Source organism: Ceratotherium simum, chromosome Y, assembly GCF_057802395.1.
Source record: "Ceratotherium simum simum isolate JZ-2026a chromosome Y, ASM5780239v1, whole genome shotgun sequence".
Classification (NCBI taxonomy): domain Eukaryota; kingdom Metazoa; phylum Chordata; class Mammalia; order Perissodactyla; family Rhinocerotidae; genus Ceratotherium; species Ceratotherium simum.
Genome location: NC_141941.1, coordinates 1517098 through 1531937, shown reverse-complemented (window position 1 = coordinate 1531937; position 14840 = coordinate 1517098). Strand labels below are relative to the sequence as shown.

Sequence of the window (14840 nt, the reverse complement as noted above, 5' to 3'; positions counted from 1 at the left end):
TGCTCAGAAGACTGTGTGTAGTGGCTGTTAGTTTGTCCCATGAGATGGGACTCTCTATCTTGGAATTTATCATTTAGGCATGCAGTGATATTCTAGCAACTACCACTGTGTAACAAACCACCCCCAATCCTAGTGGCTCAAAATAACCCTTTCATTTTGCACACAACTGGGGGCGCAGGAATTTGGACAGTTCCAGCTCTGGGTCTCTCATGCTGTATTCCAGCTGGGACCACCGTTATCCAGCGGCTCAACTAGGGCCAGACATCCAGGATGGCTCCGTCTTGTGGTGGGAAGTTGATGCTGGGCTCAGCTAGGATGGTCGACCAGAGGACCTACACGTGGTCTCTCCAAAATGGCGGTCTCAGGGGCGCCAGCCTTCTTAAAGGAAGCTGGCTCTTCCCATAGACAGCATTTTGAAGAACCAGGCGGAAGCTCTATGGTTTTTTTCTGACCAAGCCTTGGAAGTTGTACGATATTGTCACTGCTGCTGCCAAGATTCAAGGCAGCCAGATTCGAGGGATGGAACACAGGCTTCATCTCCCGAGGAAACTAGCGTCAAAAGAATGTGCAGGCGTGTTTTGCCGCTGCCTTGAGCTCCAGTTCCTGCTCAGCCAGCCTCGCATAAGCTGAGTGTTCATGATGAACTGGTCTCTCTCCTAAGCTGAGGGCTCCCCAACTAGGAATTTACAATACATGAGGCGTGAACTGAGCTCTGTTTAACTTCTTTGCACTAAATAAGATAGTCGATATAATGACATCACCCCAGAGATATTTACATTTTCTCAAAATGCCAAACTTCACGTCCATTTGAAGCAGCCAATTCCCGTGTTTCTTCCAGATGACTCCTAAAGTGGACCCTGGCGTGCCCTGTGGAAAGGTTTTGTTAGCCGACTTTTGGTGACTGTAGGTGTATCTGAATACACATTTCGTTGGCTGTACAAGACTCGTGTAGCTTATTTTCCTCACTCATATTGACCCTCTCCCTGTTGGTCCACACTGGTGATGTTTTACAGTAATGAGCTCAGAGGATGCATTTTCAATATCCTGGAAGTTTGTTGAGAGAGCTGGGTATTAAGGGAGGAGGTTGGAAGCACTGAGTGTGGCCAGAAAGTGTGTGTGGGTTAGAAGCTGTGGACTTGGGCTTTCCCTCTTCTCCACGTCACTGTTCCTCTTGCGTCATTCTCTGTGAAAACAGCAGTAAGCCTTCATCCACATTTATTTTTTAGATGTTATGTGCCACTTGGTATGCCAAAGCACTACACCTGTGCTGTGAAAGCCACAGTCTGGATCAGACATTTCCTTTGTCTCAAGAACCTCACAAGGAATAAACCTGCATTGGGGCCAGGGATGTGTGGGGTGTTGTAACCACAGGTGCATCCTGCATGGGCCCTGGCTGTGATGGGGGAGGCAGTGTGGCCTGTGTGTCCAGGGAGGGACCTCGCGATCCAGCTGGAAAAACTGTCTACACATACACAAATGCATATACATAGGATATTGTATACAGAAATGCATACACATGCACATACAAATACAAACACATAGACCTATACAAATACATAGAAAATACAAACATATGCGGTCATGCTTGGCTTAACAATGGGGACACATTCTGAGAAAAGCATCGTTAGGCAATTTTGTCATTGTGTGAATATCGTTGAGTATACTTACACAAACCTAGGTGGTATAGCTTGCTACACACCTAGGCTCTATGGTGCTAATCTATGGGACCCCTGTTGTATATGCAGTCTGTCATGAGCTGAAATGTCATTATGCAGCATGTGACTGTATATACACACATATATATAAAATACACTCACATAAGCACAAACACATGTACATATACAGATGCATATACATAGAGAAATGTATACACATTCAGATACAAACACATGTACGTTTCCAAATGCATACACAAATAAATGTGCATATGTGCATGCAAATCATAAACATATCCAAATGCATTTCCAAATGTAAATATATACACTGCCACAAAAACGTGTGTAATGCATATGCAAATAGAAATACATATATGCATGTATTATGTATAAATACATATGAAAAACAATAAGCTATGAATATTTATGTATATGCAAATATGCCTGCTTTTATACTTACAAACACAGGCATAGTTATATATACGAATACATATATAAATACATATTCATATGCATGTGTTATATGCAAATACAACCATGTGTGCAAATGCATATGCAAATTTATCTACACATGGGAATTCATAGACATGCCTATAGTGTATATGCCAAAAGAAATACACATATAAATTCATCAGGCATTTACAAATACATGTGTGCATGCAAATACACATGGAAATACAAATGCCAACACAAAAACGTATATATGTATAAATGTGTATTGTGATTGTATGTGCATATATATGCAAATACATACAGATAAATGCATACAAAAATACATATGCATGCCTCATACATCTGCATGCATACATACAAATGTATCTATAATTAATGTATGAATACACACAGTATTACATACATGTATAAAATACACATGCACGTATACACGTTCGAGTACATATGCATACAAGTACATATTACACACACGTAGACACATACACATCCAAGCATGCTGGCCTGCTTGAGATGATGGAACAATATGGCCAGTCACATGTCTTGCACAAGTCGTCGGGTCTCCCGCCTCCGAGGAAAGGACTCCGGGACGAGGATTTATCTGAGCTTTGCCCCTGCAGGGAGGGGGACATTCTGAGCCCGGGAGGCAGAACTCACGAGCACGGACCATGCTTTTACGATTGTGTTTATGGAATAAGCTACCAGTGGGGCTGGAGTGGGGTCTGCGGTGCGGACGGCAAATGTGAATACTTGGGTCACCATTTCCCACAGGGTGCCCTGAGGAATGAATTCATTTCTGGGGTTCCCTGTGAATGAGGCGGTGCCATGGCAATATGAATTTGGGGGACACGGCTCTCTCTGCCCCACCCTGTGGGCTGCAGAACGTCGGCCTCCCCACGTGGCTGAGCCGTGCTTCCCGAGCTCATGAGACAAGGGGATCTCGATATCTGCAGACAGCTGTCCCATCCACAAGAATTAACTTCCCAGGGGACACCTTTGGGTGACACTGGGTGACCTCACTTTAGAGTGAGTGCTGCTATTTTGTCATTGCTGCTGTCAGTTTACAAGATCCAGGCGTGAAAGGATAGACTTTGAGGAAAGGAAGGATCTTGTTGGTCTCCTGGCACATCCCCATCACATACAGAGTGGGAAACTGAGGCCCAGGGAGGTGAGAAGGCAGCCAGCTCCTGATCCCGCCCCTGTGGTGCCCAGGACTGTTTCCATGACCCCCTGTGGCGACACCTGTGCCATCTCATCTCATCTAACCCTCCCTGAAATTCCCTTTGTCCCCAGCCGGGGTCATGATGGTCCCTCAGAGGAAAACCGTGGACGGGTTTGAGGAACACTTCGGCCTGAACTTCCTGGGCCACTTCCTGCTCACCAACCTCCTCCTGGACACCCTGAGAGAGTCGGGGTCTCCCGGCCGCAGCGCGAGGGTGGTGACCGTCTCGTCGGCCACGCACTACGTCGGCGAGCTGAACATGGACGACCTTCAGAGCAGGTGAGTGGGCGCTACCAACGGTCCGAGGGGCATCCTGGGAAGATCAAGGCTGCTCATCAAGTGTCCACAATGCACTGGACACGATGCTCTGGACCACTGACCATTTGTTTTTTATAAACCTGTCTCATAGCAATAATTATCCTGACTAATATCTACTTATTGTTTACTATTCTGCTTTGACACATTTGAACACTTTCTCTGTATCCGTCCATTTATGCATCATAAGAATGCTTTTAGGTAAATATAATTATCATCCTCGTTTTACATGTAGAAAAAGTGAAGCATATGTTATTTTTTAAAAAATATCTTCCTAATATCACTAGGCAATAAAGATAGAGCCAAAATTCCAGCCCAGGAAACATGACTATGGGACAGAAAAAAACCACCAAGTGAGAGTTAGCTGTGTTGTCAGCATCGCTGAATAACTCTATGCAAAATTTTGTAGTGTTCTGTTTTAATGCATCCTGAAGTGCATGCTGTTTTTTTGTTTTTTAGCATTTTTTTTATTGAGGTATCATTGACATATAACATTCTATTAGTCTCAGGTGGACAACGTCATGATTCGGTACTTGTACATATGGTGAAATGCCCACCATCATAAGTCTGCTTAACGCCCATCATCATCAACCATTTCCATCTTATCCTCGGGCAGCTTGGCTGTGTGATATTATTATTATTATTTTTGTTTCTGAGCAAGAGACAAGAAAGACAGAAGTCAGACGTAGAGAGGGATAGCAGAAATATTTAAGTGTTTTCTTTTGGACCCAGTTTCGAAGGCACTGAACTAGCTCCTGTGGCCCGTTCAGCTTGACTCTTGGCAATGCACAATGCAAATATTCTCAGCTTCCCTCTGTCCCCTCGTTGAGGACAAAAGACTCAGTGTGTGTGAATAGGATGTGTGTTTATTTCTCTGTACGTGTGTAACAACTGTGCACGACGTTAACGCGATGCTTGGAACGACCTGGATGCCTGGTTGACCTCGGCTTTGATGCCAGGACCAGGCTCTGGGATTAGCAGCTCTGGGTGGGAATCCTCAGGCTGAGAGGAGGGCAGCCCAGCTGTGCAGACCTCGGGGGCCCTTTACAGTGTTGATGTCCCTGCACAGTGAGAGGCGGCTGGGAGGAAGAAGGGCTGGGGTCCTCCCAGGATGCTGTTGTTGATCTGGTTACCCAGAGCTGGCTCCTGGGTGGGGGACCAGGAAGACCCCATCACTGGGATTTGCCAGTAGGGGCAAATTCTGCGGAAGGGTGGGAGAGAGGGTACATGTCTGTGACCTCTGGGAGCTTGGGAGAGGGCTGTCAGGCCCTCGTCTTCCCGAGGCGGCTGCAGCTGGCCTGGCCCGTGCACAGAGGAAGTGATGAAGCAAAGGCCCGGGGGTGGGTGGTGTGCTGCTGAGGGGCTGCGAATGGGATCTTATTAGGAAATCCGGTCTTTGCAGATGTAATTAGTTAAGAATCTCAAGATGAGGGCGTCCTGGAGGAGGGTGGCCCTAAATCCAATGACAGTGTCCTCATCAGAGACAGAAGAGGAGACACAGACACAGAGGAGAAGCCACGTGGAGACGGAGGCAGAGATGGGAGGGAGGCGGCCACCAGCCCAGGGACGCCTGGAGCCCCAGAAGCTGGAAGAGGCAGGAAGGACCGTCCCCTGGAGCCTGTGGAGGGAGTGCGGCCCTGCGACCCCTTCATCTCAGACGTCTGGTCTCCAGGACTGGGGGAGGGTGAATGTCTGTTGTTTTAAGGCCCTAGCCTTGTGGGTCCCATATTGCAAGGCGGGACTGTGTGCTTTACAGAGTACCTCGTCGTTGCATGGACATTTTCTTGCAGTTGGCGGGGGACCTGTGTCATCTACCCCGTTCCGTGACCCAACTTATCCTGACACGGGAGTCTTCTGAAAGTGGCGAGCACCCTAATGGCTCTTAACTGCTTGACCCGCGGCCACCAAATTTGCGGCCTTTTTGGCTTCCAAGATGCCCTCGGCAATGGCCTTCACTTTATGTGCATAATAACCCACAGCAAAGTTTGTAGACGCCGGTCTGGTGAGACCCGCAAACTCACCAGTCTGTGGGGCCGGCCCGGACAGCAGGCTTGTAGGGCCTATGCCTGCGTCCTACCCTATGGTATTTCCTTCTTATGACAAAGGACACAGACAAAAGAGAAAAACAGAGACTACCTCTGGGAGGAAAAGGGATCAAGATCATAACCAAGAGTACTCTACCAAATATAAACCAAGAGTCACTAAAAGCACAAGAAACTAGTTTCCCAAATATTTTCTCCTGCCAATCTAAATTTAGAAAGAGAAAAAATTCTCACCATTTCCTTCCGCCGGACCCCGCAGATAGAGATTCCGGGAGGCTGATGTGGTAAGAAGTCTTACCTTTTGCCGGCTTTTGTCAGGCGTTCCCGTATCTCACCATCTGCAGTAGTCCAGGGAGAAGGCAGGTCTTCCAGCCAGAGAAGGCAACTTGCCAGCCAGTGTGGCTCCTGGCGACTACGCCAAAACTGCGGGGGAAGAGGGAGACTGTCCCTCTGCCCTTTCCCTTAAGGTTCTTCTGGCTGGCCAAATAATCAACAAGACAGGTTAGCAGGAGAAAATAATACCAAGTTTAATAACATGTATACATGGGAGAAAGCAGGGACACTGCGTTTCTCAACACAATAGCAGAAATTCTCGTCTTAAATACCATGTTCAGCCAGTGACAAAGGAAGATGTTGGGGGTGGGGGGAGTCAGTTACAGGAGATTACCACTGAAGCACAGTAAACAAGAGTAAGGTTATTATGCAGCCCCAAGGCCTCACCTTCCACATTGATAAGTCTCTAGAAATGAGCTCATCCCCCCTCTCTTCTCCAAACAGAGAGGGACATCCCTTTACAAATGGAGATTTCCCTTATAAATGTAAATGATTGTCTGGCAACTCCTCGCAGGGTCATCCAGAGAATGTGGCCAGAGAGACAGAACTTCTGATAAGAGGGGCTTGTTGGTGCCTTTCCTATTGTAACATTTACCCTACGTTATCTTTATAGCAGTCATGATAAATCTGTTCTAGGAAGGAGCCACCATGTCAAATTCTTTAGGCAGTTAGTGGGGGAGGTCAAATGTCCCTAGAGAAAACAACCAAGGTAAAGAGATAGATTTCAGGGTGGCCAAATCTTGATCTCCCACCTGTGCCGGGGCTGTACGAGCCCTTCAAGGTCTGTGGGGCTCATGGAGGACCAACCCTGTGGTCACTGAGCTGGGAGGTCCAGCCCCGTGAATTCTCTGAGCTGTGCCAGGACCCACCCCACGGATGCTGTTGATGCCTGAGCCGTGCTAGGGGTCGTGTAGGACCCCGAGGGATGAGCCGGCTTCCTTCCCTTGCTGACATTTCTGAGTTTTCTCCCTTTACTTCTCAGCACGCAAAACGCACACAGCCCTTTGGCAAATGCCAGTGGTTTCCACAAGAGACACGAATGCCAAGGAGGAGAAAGAAAATGACATTTACTCTTGAGAGCGTCTCATTTTGCCTGGAGTACTCGCATGGAAGAGCGAGCCTGTTTCTCTCCCTGGACTCTTTGCCCTGCATTTTAACCCCCAGAGTCGAATTATCCTGCCGAGACGCCTCTCGGAGGCAAGAATTGTTCTCTCATCCGCATGGGTGCAGGCTCAGAGCCCGCAGAGCATATCTGATCCACAAATCTTTGCTGAATCCAATACAGGCATGAATTTACGTGGCATACACACAAGAACACGTGAAGAATCATGTCATGCCAAGTGAACATGTGTGTGGGGTGGGGAGTGTTTCATTAAAACTTCGATCTTTTCTCCTTTAAATAGGAATGTTTTTAAAGACAAATAATACAACTATAGAAATATATATATGCAGGAGAGCATGCATACGTGTGTGCACCCATAACTTGCTTTTTCTCAAGTGATACTCTTTACATTATGACACAAAATCCCGACCTTTGTAGAGAAGGGATTCTTGTGGACGGCCGTAGCAGGTGCCTCAACATTCTCGTGTTGACTGCCCTGCTATATTTGTTTAAATTTTCCTATATAAAACCGAATAACAGACGTGTAGTTCTGTCACTTTCTGTTCTTAATGTTTATTAAAAGGAGTTGAAGCGGTTTAGAGTGGAGGTTTTCCAACTGCGGTCCCCAGGCCCATAGCATCAGGACCACCTGGGACATCGTTAGGGATGCAGACCCTCAGGTCCCACCCCAGACCTGCTGAACCCAAACTCTGGGGCGCGGCCAGGCGGTGGGAGCCTACTAAACCCTCCGGGAGATTCTGATGCAGGCTAAAATTTGAGAACCACTTGGCTTTCCACCATACTGCTTTTCTGTGTAAAAAGAGTTGGTTCCCGGCTTCCCCTGATATAAACACCGCTGGTCATTACCGTTAATTGCCAAGAGTGATGCGCTGGCTTGGAAAATGAGCGCTCTTCTCAAGACATAAATCCCCACATCGTAAAGTGTTCTGAAAGCCGAGTGGGTCGTGACACATGAGGGGGCTCGTCTGCTCTGCAAGACAGCACCGGAACATTCCACCAGAGGAGAAAGTGGGAAGAATCTGTTGAAAATTGTTTGTAATCAATGGCGTTGACTCATGAAGAAATGGATAGCTTGGTTAAAAAACAAGTTTTATTTTGGGGGAAGGGGGTTAAAAAAGCTATAGGTTATTTAATTTAAAAAATTATATATATTATATTTATATTATATATAAATACTATATTTTTATAATTATAAACATTTTAAAATTATAAATGTAAATATACATACTATTTTTTATAGTGTAATAAATATGATGTATATGAATATATATAATATATATAAACAAATCAATCAATGTATCTATATATACATGAGAGAGAGAGATTGATTTATTTTAAGGAATTGACCCACATTGGAGGGTCTGGCCAGTCTGAAATCTGCAGGTCAGACTAGCAGGCTGGAGATCCGGGTAAGAGTCGATATTGCAGTCTTGAGCCTGAAGGCTGGTAACTGAGGCAGAATTTCTATGCTGCGGACTGGAAGCCAAATTCTTTCTTTCTGGGGGGACCCGAATCTTTTCTCTTCACGCCTTCAACTGATTGGGTGAGGCCCACCCTCACTATGGAGGGCCGTCTGCTTTCCTCCTAGTCTACTGACTTCAATGTTAATCACTTCTTAAAAACGCAGCAACATCTAGACTAGTGTTTGACCAAAGAATTGGGCACCAGAGCCTGGGCACGTTGACACATAAAATTAACAATAACAGGCACAGGTGTGGGGGAGGAGTTCTGTAGGTGGCAGTGGTGAGTGACACCCCGTGGTGTCCAGGAGATGGTCAGCCTACTATGCCCGGCACCCTGACTTGTCTGCATGCCCAGCGTCCTGTACCCATTGGTGCCTCAGGACCAAAGGGGTCCTCTATGGGTCTTCTCAGAGCCCCTCCAGCTTTGGTCCTGCCCTGCGGGTGACCTCACGGGAAGAGCTCCTTGCACCTCTCCTCGGAACACCTCATCCTGACCGTCCTTCGACCCTCAGCCCTTACGGCAGAGGGCTGTCTACTGGGATGCCCGGGTGAAAAAGGAAATGGGGTCGTCCTGTCCCCCCTCCTCGGCTCAGGCGAGGCCCCGGTCCTGGGTCTCGTCGGAACAGATGAGGCTGCTCGTGGTTGCAAAGGTAGTGGGACCTGCTGGACCAAGACATGGCTACTTGCTGTGCCGCTAACGAAGATGCTCCTTGGGGTAAAAGCGATGAGTGTCCTTGGGTCTCTTGGCCTCATCCCCAAAGGTCCAGCTGGGGAGCAAGACTCAGTGTGGACATTCATAGTGCCCCCTACTCTGTGTCCTGCTAAAGGGTAAGGATGCCCTCCTCACGGGTTCATCTGCCCCCAAGAAGCTTGCTCCTATGGGCTTGTCCTCTGAAGCTGGAATAGTCAGCTTATTTACATGGCTTCCCATCTGCTCTCTTCTTTGGTGGACCAAATCAGCATCACCAGGGAAGTCCACATCTTTACGGTGCATTCCGGGCTTTCTGAGAACAGCGCTTGCTCACCGTATGAGTTTCCTGGGGCTGCCGTAACAAATTCCGCCAACTGGGGCGCTTACAACAGCAGAAATTTATTTTCTCCAAGTTCTGGAGGCTGGAAATCCAAGATCAAGGTGTGGGCAGGGCTGGTTCCTTCTGGAAGCTCTGAGGGAGCATCTGCTCCACGTCCCTCTTCCAGCTTCTGGGGGCTGCCAGCCATCCTTCGCGTTCCTTGGCCTGTAGGCACGTCGTCCCATCTCTGCCTGCGTCTTCACATGAGCGTCTTGTCCCCGTGCCCTCTCATGGTCGTCCCTCTGGGCACGCCTGTCTCTGTGTCCTCGTCTCCTCTTCTTACAAGGGCACCACTCACCTTGGATTAGAGCCCACGTAATGACCTCATTTTAACGCAATCGCCTCTGTGAAGACCCTATTTCCATGTCAGGTCATCTTCTGAGCTCCTGGGGGTTAGGACTTCAACATATCTTTTTTGTTGGTAGAGGAACAATTCACCCCATGATGCTGACCATCCATCCTTCCCAAAGTGCTAGATCCTCCATCTTTTAAGGAGTCCTTTATTCCACCCTTACATTGGAGACTCAATAATCATGGAGGTGTCACAAGCATGATGAAAATAGCCATTTGGTTTGAGTTTCCAAGACTCATTCAACCTTGGAGCCATTATTCATTATTTTATTTGTAAGCACACACGTCCCGTTATATTCTTGTCTGTGGAATCAATGCTGTGTAACATCGAGCGATGGATATGCTGCCCTACGTTGATTTGGCTTTCACGAAAGGCTTAGCCTGTTAAGTCTGTGTCCTGGGATACGTGGCACACAGCCAACACACCCGCCATGTTTTTATCACCAACTCTCAGGTGTGTGGACGAGGCTGGAATTCACAAGTGACCGCCAACGTCCTGGGCTTCTCCGTTGACTTCCCTGCGCGAAATTGTGAGAAAATTCACCACATTTTCTGAGCTCCTGGTGGGTGCCCCATTTCCGTAATCCTCTGGAATATTACACCTGGGAAGCCAAGGCAGAATGCAGTGCAATCATTTGTGTTGTCAAAGGAAGACTTCAATTTGGAGATTCACTTGCAAATGTGTTGGACGCCGGCCATACTTGTTCCCTGAAAGACTCATCATTATGGGACTCAACGAGCTTCCAGAAACCTATAGGACCCCAGCTTGTGGGTCATAGATGGGGTTTCTGTAATTATGGTTATACATTCACGTCTCAGAACTGAAATGTAAGAGAAGCAAATGCAACTTGTTAATATGGAGTGAGCATACGAGTGGGCACCCTTTTCTCATGGGAGTGGGTAGATCGTGTAATCCTGCCTGTTGATGCACATAAGAGGAATCCATCTACCGGGCTGGGTCGGTAGGATTTCAGCGATGAGACACACACACACACACACACACAGAGCAGAGCGTCCATCAACCTAATTAATGATAACCCCTTTCTTACAATGAAGTGTCAACATCGGTTCGGGCTTCATGATCTCTAATGGCAAGAAAAGAATAATGTTTTATATAATAAGCTGAAAACGGGGACCTCAAATACCCTTAATAGTATCCCAATTCCATGGACCGTATGTTTATTTGGTTTTTCATTCAACAAGAACGCCCGATAAATTATGTTTTCAATGACCCAAGATATTATAAATTGCACAGTCACATGCACAGACAATTTCTGGTATAATTGAGGGAATTCTGTAAACCTATTCCAACTGGAACCACTGAAATAATACAAAAGGTCCCGGGTTTTCTGGGACAGGAGGGCGATGATTTATTTGTTCTGTGAGATATCAATGTGCAGTATTGGGCGGCTCTGCTGAGAAGGAGTCTTGACCACTGGCGTGGAACTAGTTAAATAATCAGTGGAACCAATAGAAAGCATATTGATTGATACGGTGTGTGACCAAGATGGCGCAAAGCCAATGGGAGAAGCCACAACTAAGTTGGGCTGGATACACACACTCACACACACACACACACACACACACTCTCACTCTCACGGTGTTATCAATGGCCATTTCTTGCAGGGAAGAAGGTGGAATCACCATTGCTTTTCAATTCTTCTTTGAACTTTTACAGTTTTTTACAACCAATATGTATTTCTTTTATAAACAGGAAAAATTAATATTGTCTTTAAAAAAGTTCTCCCGAGGTACACATCTGATCCTACCGAAGGGCATCAGAACATACCGCCCCAAAATGTGCCCCTGGGGCGTGTGGATCATTTTGAGCTAAAGGCAGTTGAGAACCAGTGATGCAGAAAAAGCTCTTTCCTTCCCCCTAATTGTCTAAAAATAAAGTATAAATTTCCCCTTTTGTAAAATAAGTTTGCATTTATAAAGGAAATTTCCATTTGTAAAGGTGTCTTCATACCAGGAAGAGAGCTAGTCCTGGAGACAACTCTTATCACCGGAGAGACTGTCATGTATATAACAAGACGACGCTTATTTGCCACACACCTCCTCCCCTCACCTTCTCATAACTTGTGTGTCCCACCCAGAAGCCCCAAACTCCTTTTCCTTTGTTGAGCCTAAGAAGGAATATAAGCCTCAATTATCTAGCTGCCTCTTTGAGCCACATCTTTCTTTTTGAACTCCCATGTGTATGTACTAATGAAAACTAAATTTTCTCTTGTTAATCTGTCTTCTATCAGTTTTATTTGCAGGCCTCAGGTACAGAACCTAAGAGGATAGAGAGAAAAAGATTTTTCCTTCCCTACACTCTCTATTAAAATGTAAGCCTTACATGAATATTTTTCTAAATAGAAATATGTGGCTGTGTCTTTACTCTCATAGGCAACAGTAATTTTTTCTTTGACGAGAACCTGAAAAACTCATTTGCTCAGCTGGAGTGTATCACCTACTACATTCCTGGCGTCTTGCTTAGAGTGAGGCCCTCGCTGACCACGTCCACTCTGCAGCTGGCCTCAGGTAGCTTGCAGGCAGCGGTGTGATGACTGCAACATGGTTAGATGGGCGGTCAGAGCAAGGCCAGACCCAGACCAAGCAAAAATCCTCAGTCCTGGAAACACCACATACTGTTTACGTAAAATGCAGGCGTCGAAATACCCAGTGTCCTCTTCCCGCCAGAAAGCAACTCTGTTGCAATTTAGGACAGGGTTCCCCCTCTCTAAGTAATGTGGTCCTAGGTTTTTAATCAATAACTGTTTGGAATTTCCCATATATATATTTACCTTTTCACAATTTACTCCCTGTAGAAGCCCACCATCCCCATTGTTTTCTCTCTCCATGTCTTTACAATTTAGCAACCTTTCTTAAATGGCGTATAAGCCCCTGAGTCTAATTATCTCTTTGCAGTTTTAACTTCCTTCCTAGGAAGCCCCCTATATGTGTAAAATTAAAAAATGAAATCTGTGTACATTTCTCTTATTAATCTATCTTTCATCAGTTTAATCTGCAGGCCCCAGTCACAAACATGAGAGTGTGGAAAAAAGATTTCCCTACCCTACTAAAGACTGTCACGTTACTCTCTCTGCTTTTGTTTCAGATTGAGCTTCAAATTATTCTTGAAGTAGTTACGTCAGTAAGTTATTATTTATTGAAAATAAAGATATATTTTTATGGGTTCGGTTCTTTTGACACCACTCAGTACAAAAGCTACTTATTAAAAATTCCATGTTTAGAATCAAGCCATGTAGACATTTCATGAGTTTCTTTTACCCCTGCGTTAGTTTGCAGATTGATTCTCTCTTTCTGCCGCCTTCTTTCCGTTAATATTGCAACAATGTCTTGATTGTTTCAACCCCAACTGCTTCCACCAGTCCTCGGGGTTTTCCTTGTGAGCCTTAATGGGGAAACATCTCTCCCTGTTTATTTGCTTTGATTCTTTTCCATTTCCTCTGTGGACGCTTGTTTCTCCTTAAATCCACCAGGGAGCCTCTCCTGAAATTACTTGTACTCTTTGACTTTTTTTTCCTGTCTCATAGAGACAGGTATTGAGTTTCTCCCACCTAGTATTTTTAAAGGATTTTAGTTCCGTCTTCTCCATGCTGCCGTATAAAACCAGAATTCTATAGCTCATCAATTTGTCGTTGAGAAATCCGCATATTTATGGTTCACTCTCTTCTTTTTAAAGTCACCATTTCTGTTCCCTCCCTAACGACCCTGGTAGTTCAGGATGAGACGCTGGTACGTGATGTTTAAATGGCCCAGTGCCGAGAGGAAATCTCAGGCTTTACCTCCCTCCACTTAATAACTCCCTGTTTCCTGGAGCCTTCTCTCCCCCGCGGGGAGGAGACAGGAGAATTTGCCAAAAACAAGTATCTTGACAATAATCAGGGGGTTTCGGCTTGTCTTGGTTCAGGGGAGGGACTTTGAGCTCAGAACTGCCCTAAATCTTTGTTTTAATTCCTCCCTCCAAAAAAAGGCATTTTGGGAATTCTTTTGGCCAACGCTGCATGGCCGGCTCCTCTGGTGTCATCCTTGGCTGCCCTGTCCCCACTCATCTGTAAGACAGAGGACCTGGGGTTTATCTTCCAGCACAAACTGGATGGACCCCAGGCCAATCCTCAGACTCTGCATGTGGACTCTCTTGACAAGTGGGTGTGTGACGGCCGCCCCACGGGGTGCGTCGATGAGGAAGAGGGGACCGTAGGAGGTGGGACCGAGTCCCTGGGCGGGTTGATGTGGTCGTCGCCCATTAACAGGCACGCGTCCACGTGTGCACTTTTGAAAATGGCATGAGAGTTGTCAGGAAATCTCCCTGGTGAGATGAGTGTATGAAAAGATGCTCCTCCCATGCCGTCAGGGAAATGCAAATTAAAACAGCAGTCAGATGGCACTGCACACCTATTAGGGTGGCCAAAATCTGGGACACTGACAACACCCAACGCTGGTGAGGATTTGCAGCAACAGGAACCCTCATTCATTGCTGGTGGCAATGCAGAATGGTGCAGCCACTTTGCAAGACAGTTTGGTCGTTTCTTACAAAACTAAACATACTCTCACCATACGATCCAGCAATCGCATTCCTTGGTATTTACCCAAAGGAGTTGAAATCTTATGTGCACACAAAAACCTGCACACGGATGTTTATAGCAGCTTTATTCATAATTGCCAAAACTTGGAATCAACCGAGATGTTCTTCAGTGAATGGATAAATAAACTGTGGTGCATCCAGACAATGGCATAGTATTCAGCGCTAAAAAGAAATGAGCTATCAAGCCATGAAAAGATATGGAGGAACCTTAAATGCATA

The 14840-nt window shown here is 46.2% G+C and overlaps 1 protein-coding gene across 1 annotated transcript in view; it reads left to right on the top strand.

The window, feature by feature from the left end:
- Positions 1-14840, top strand: part of DHRSX (polyprenol dehydrogenase) — a 178216-nt gene that overhangs the window by 141116 nt on the left and 22260 nt on the right. The window contains exon 6 of the mRNA XM_087427830.1: positions 3399-3606. Within this exon, the coding sequence (XP_087283956.1) occupies positions 3399-3606 (208 nt within the window). The remainder of the gene's footprint in view (positions 1-3398; positions 3607-14840) is intronic.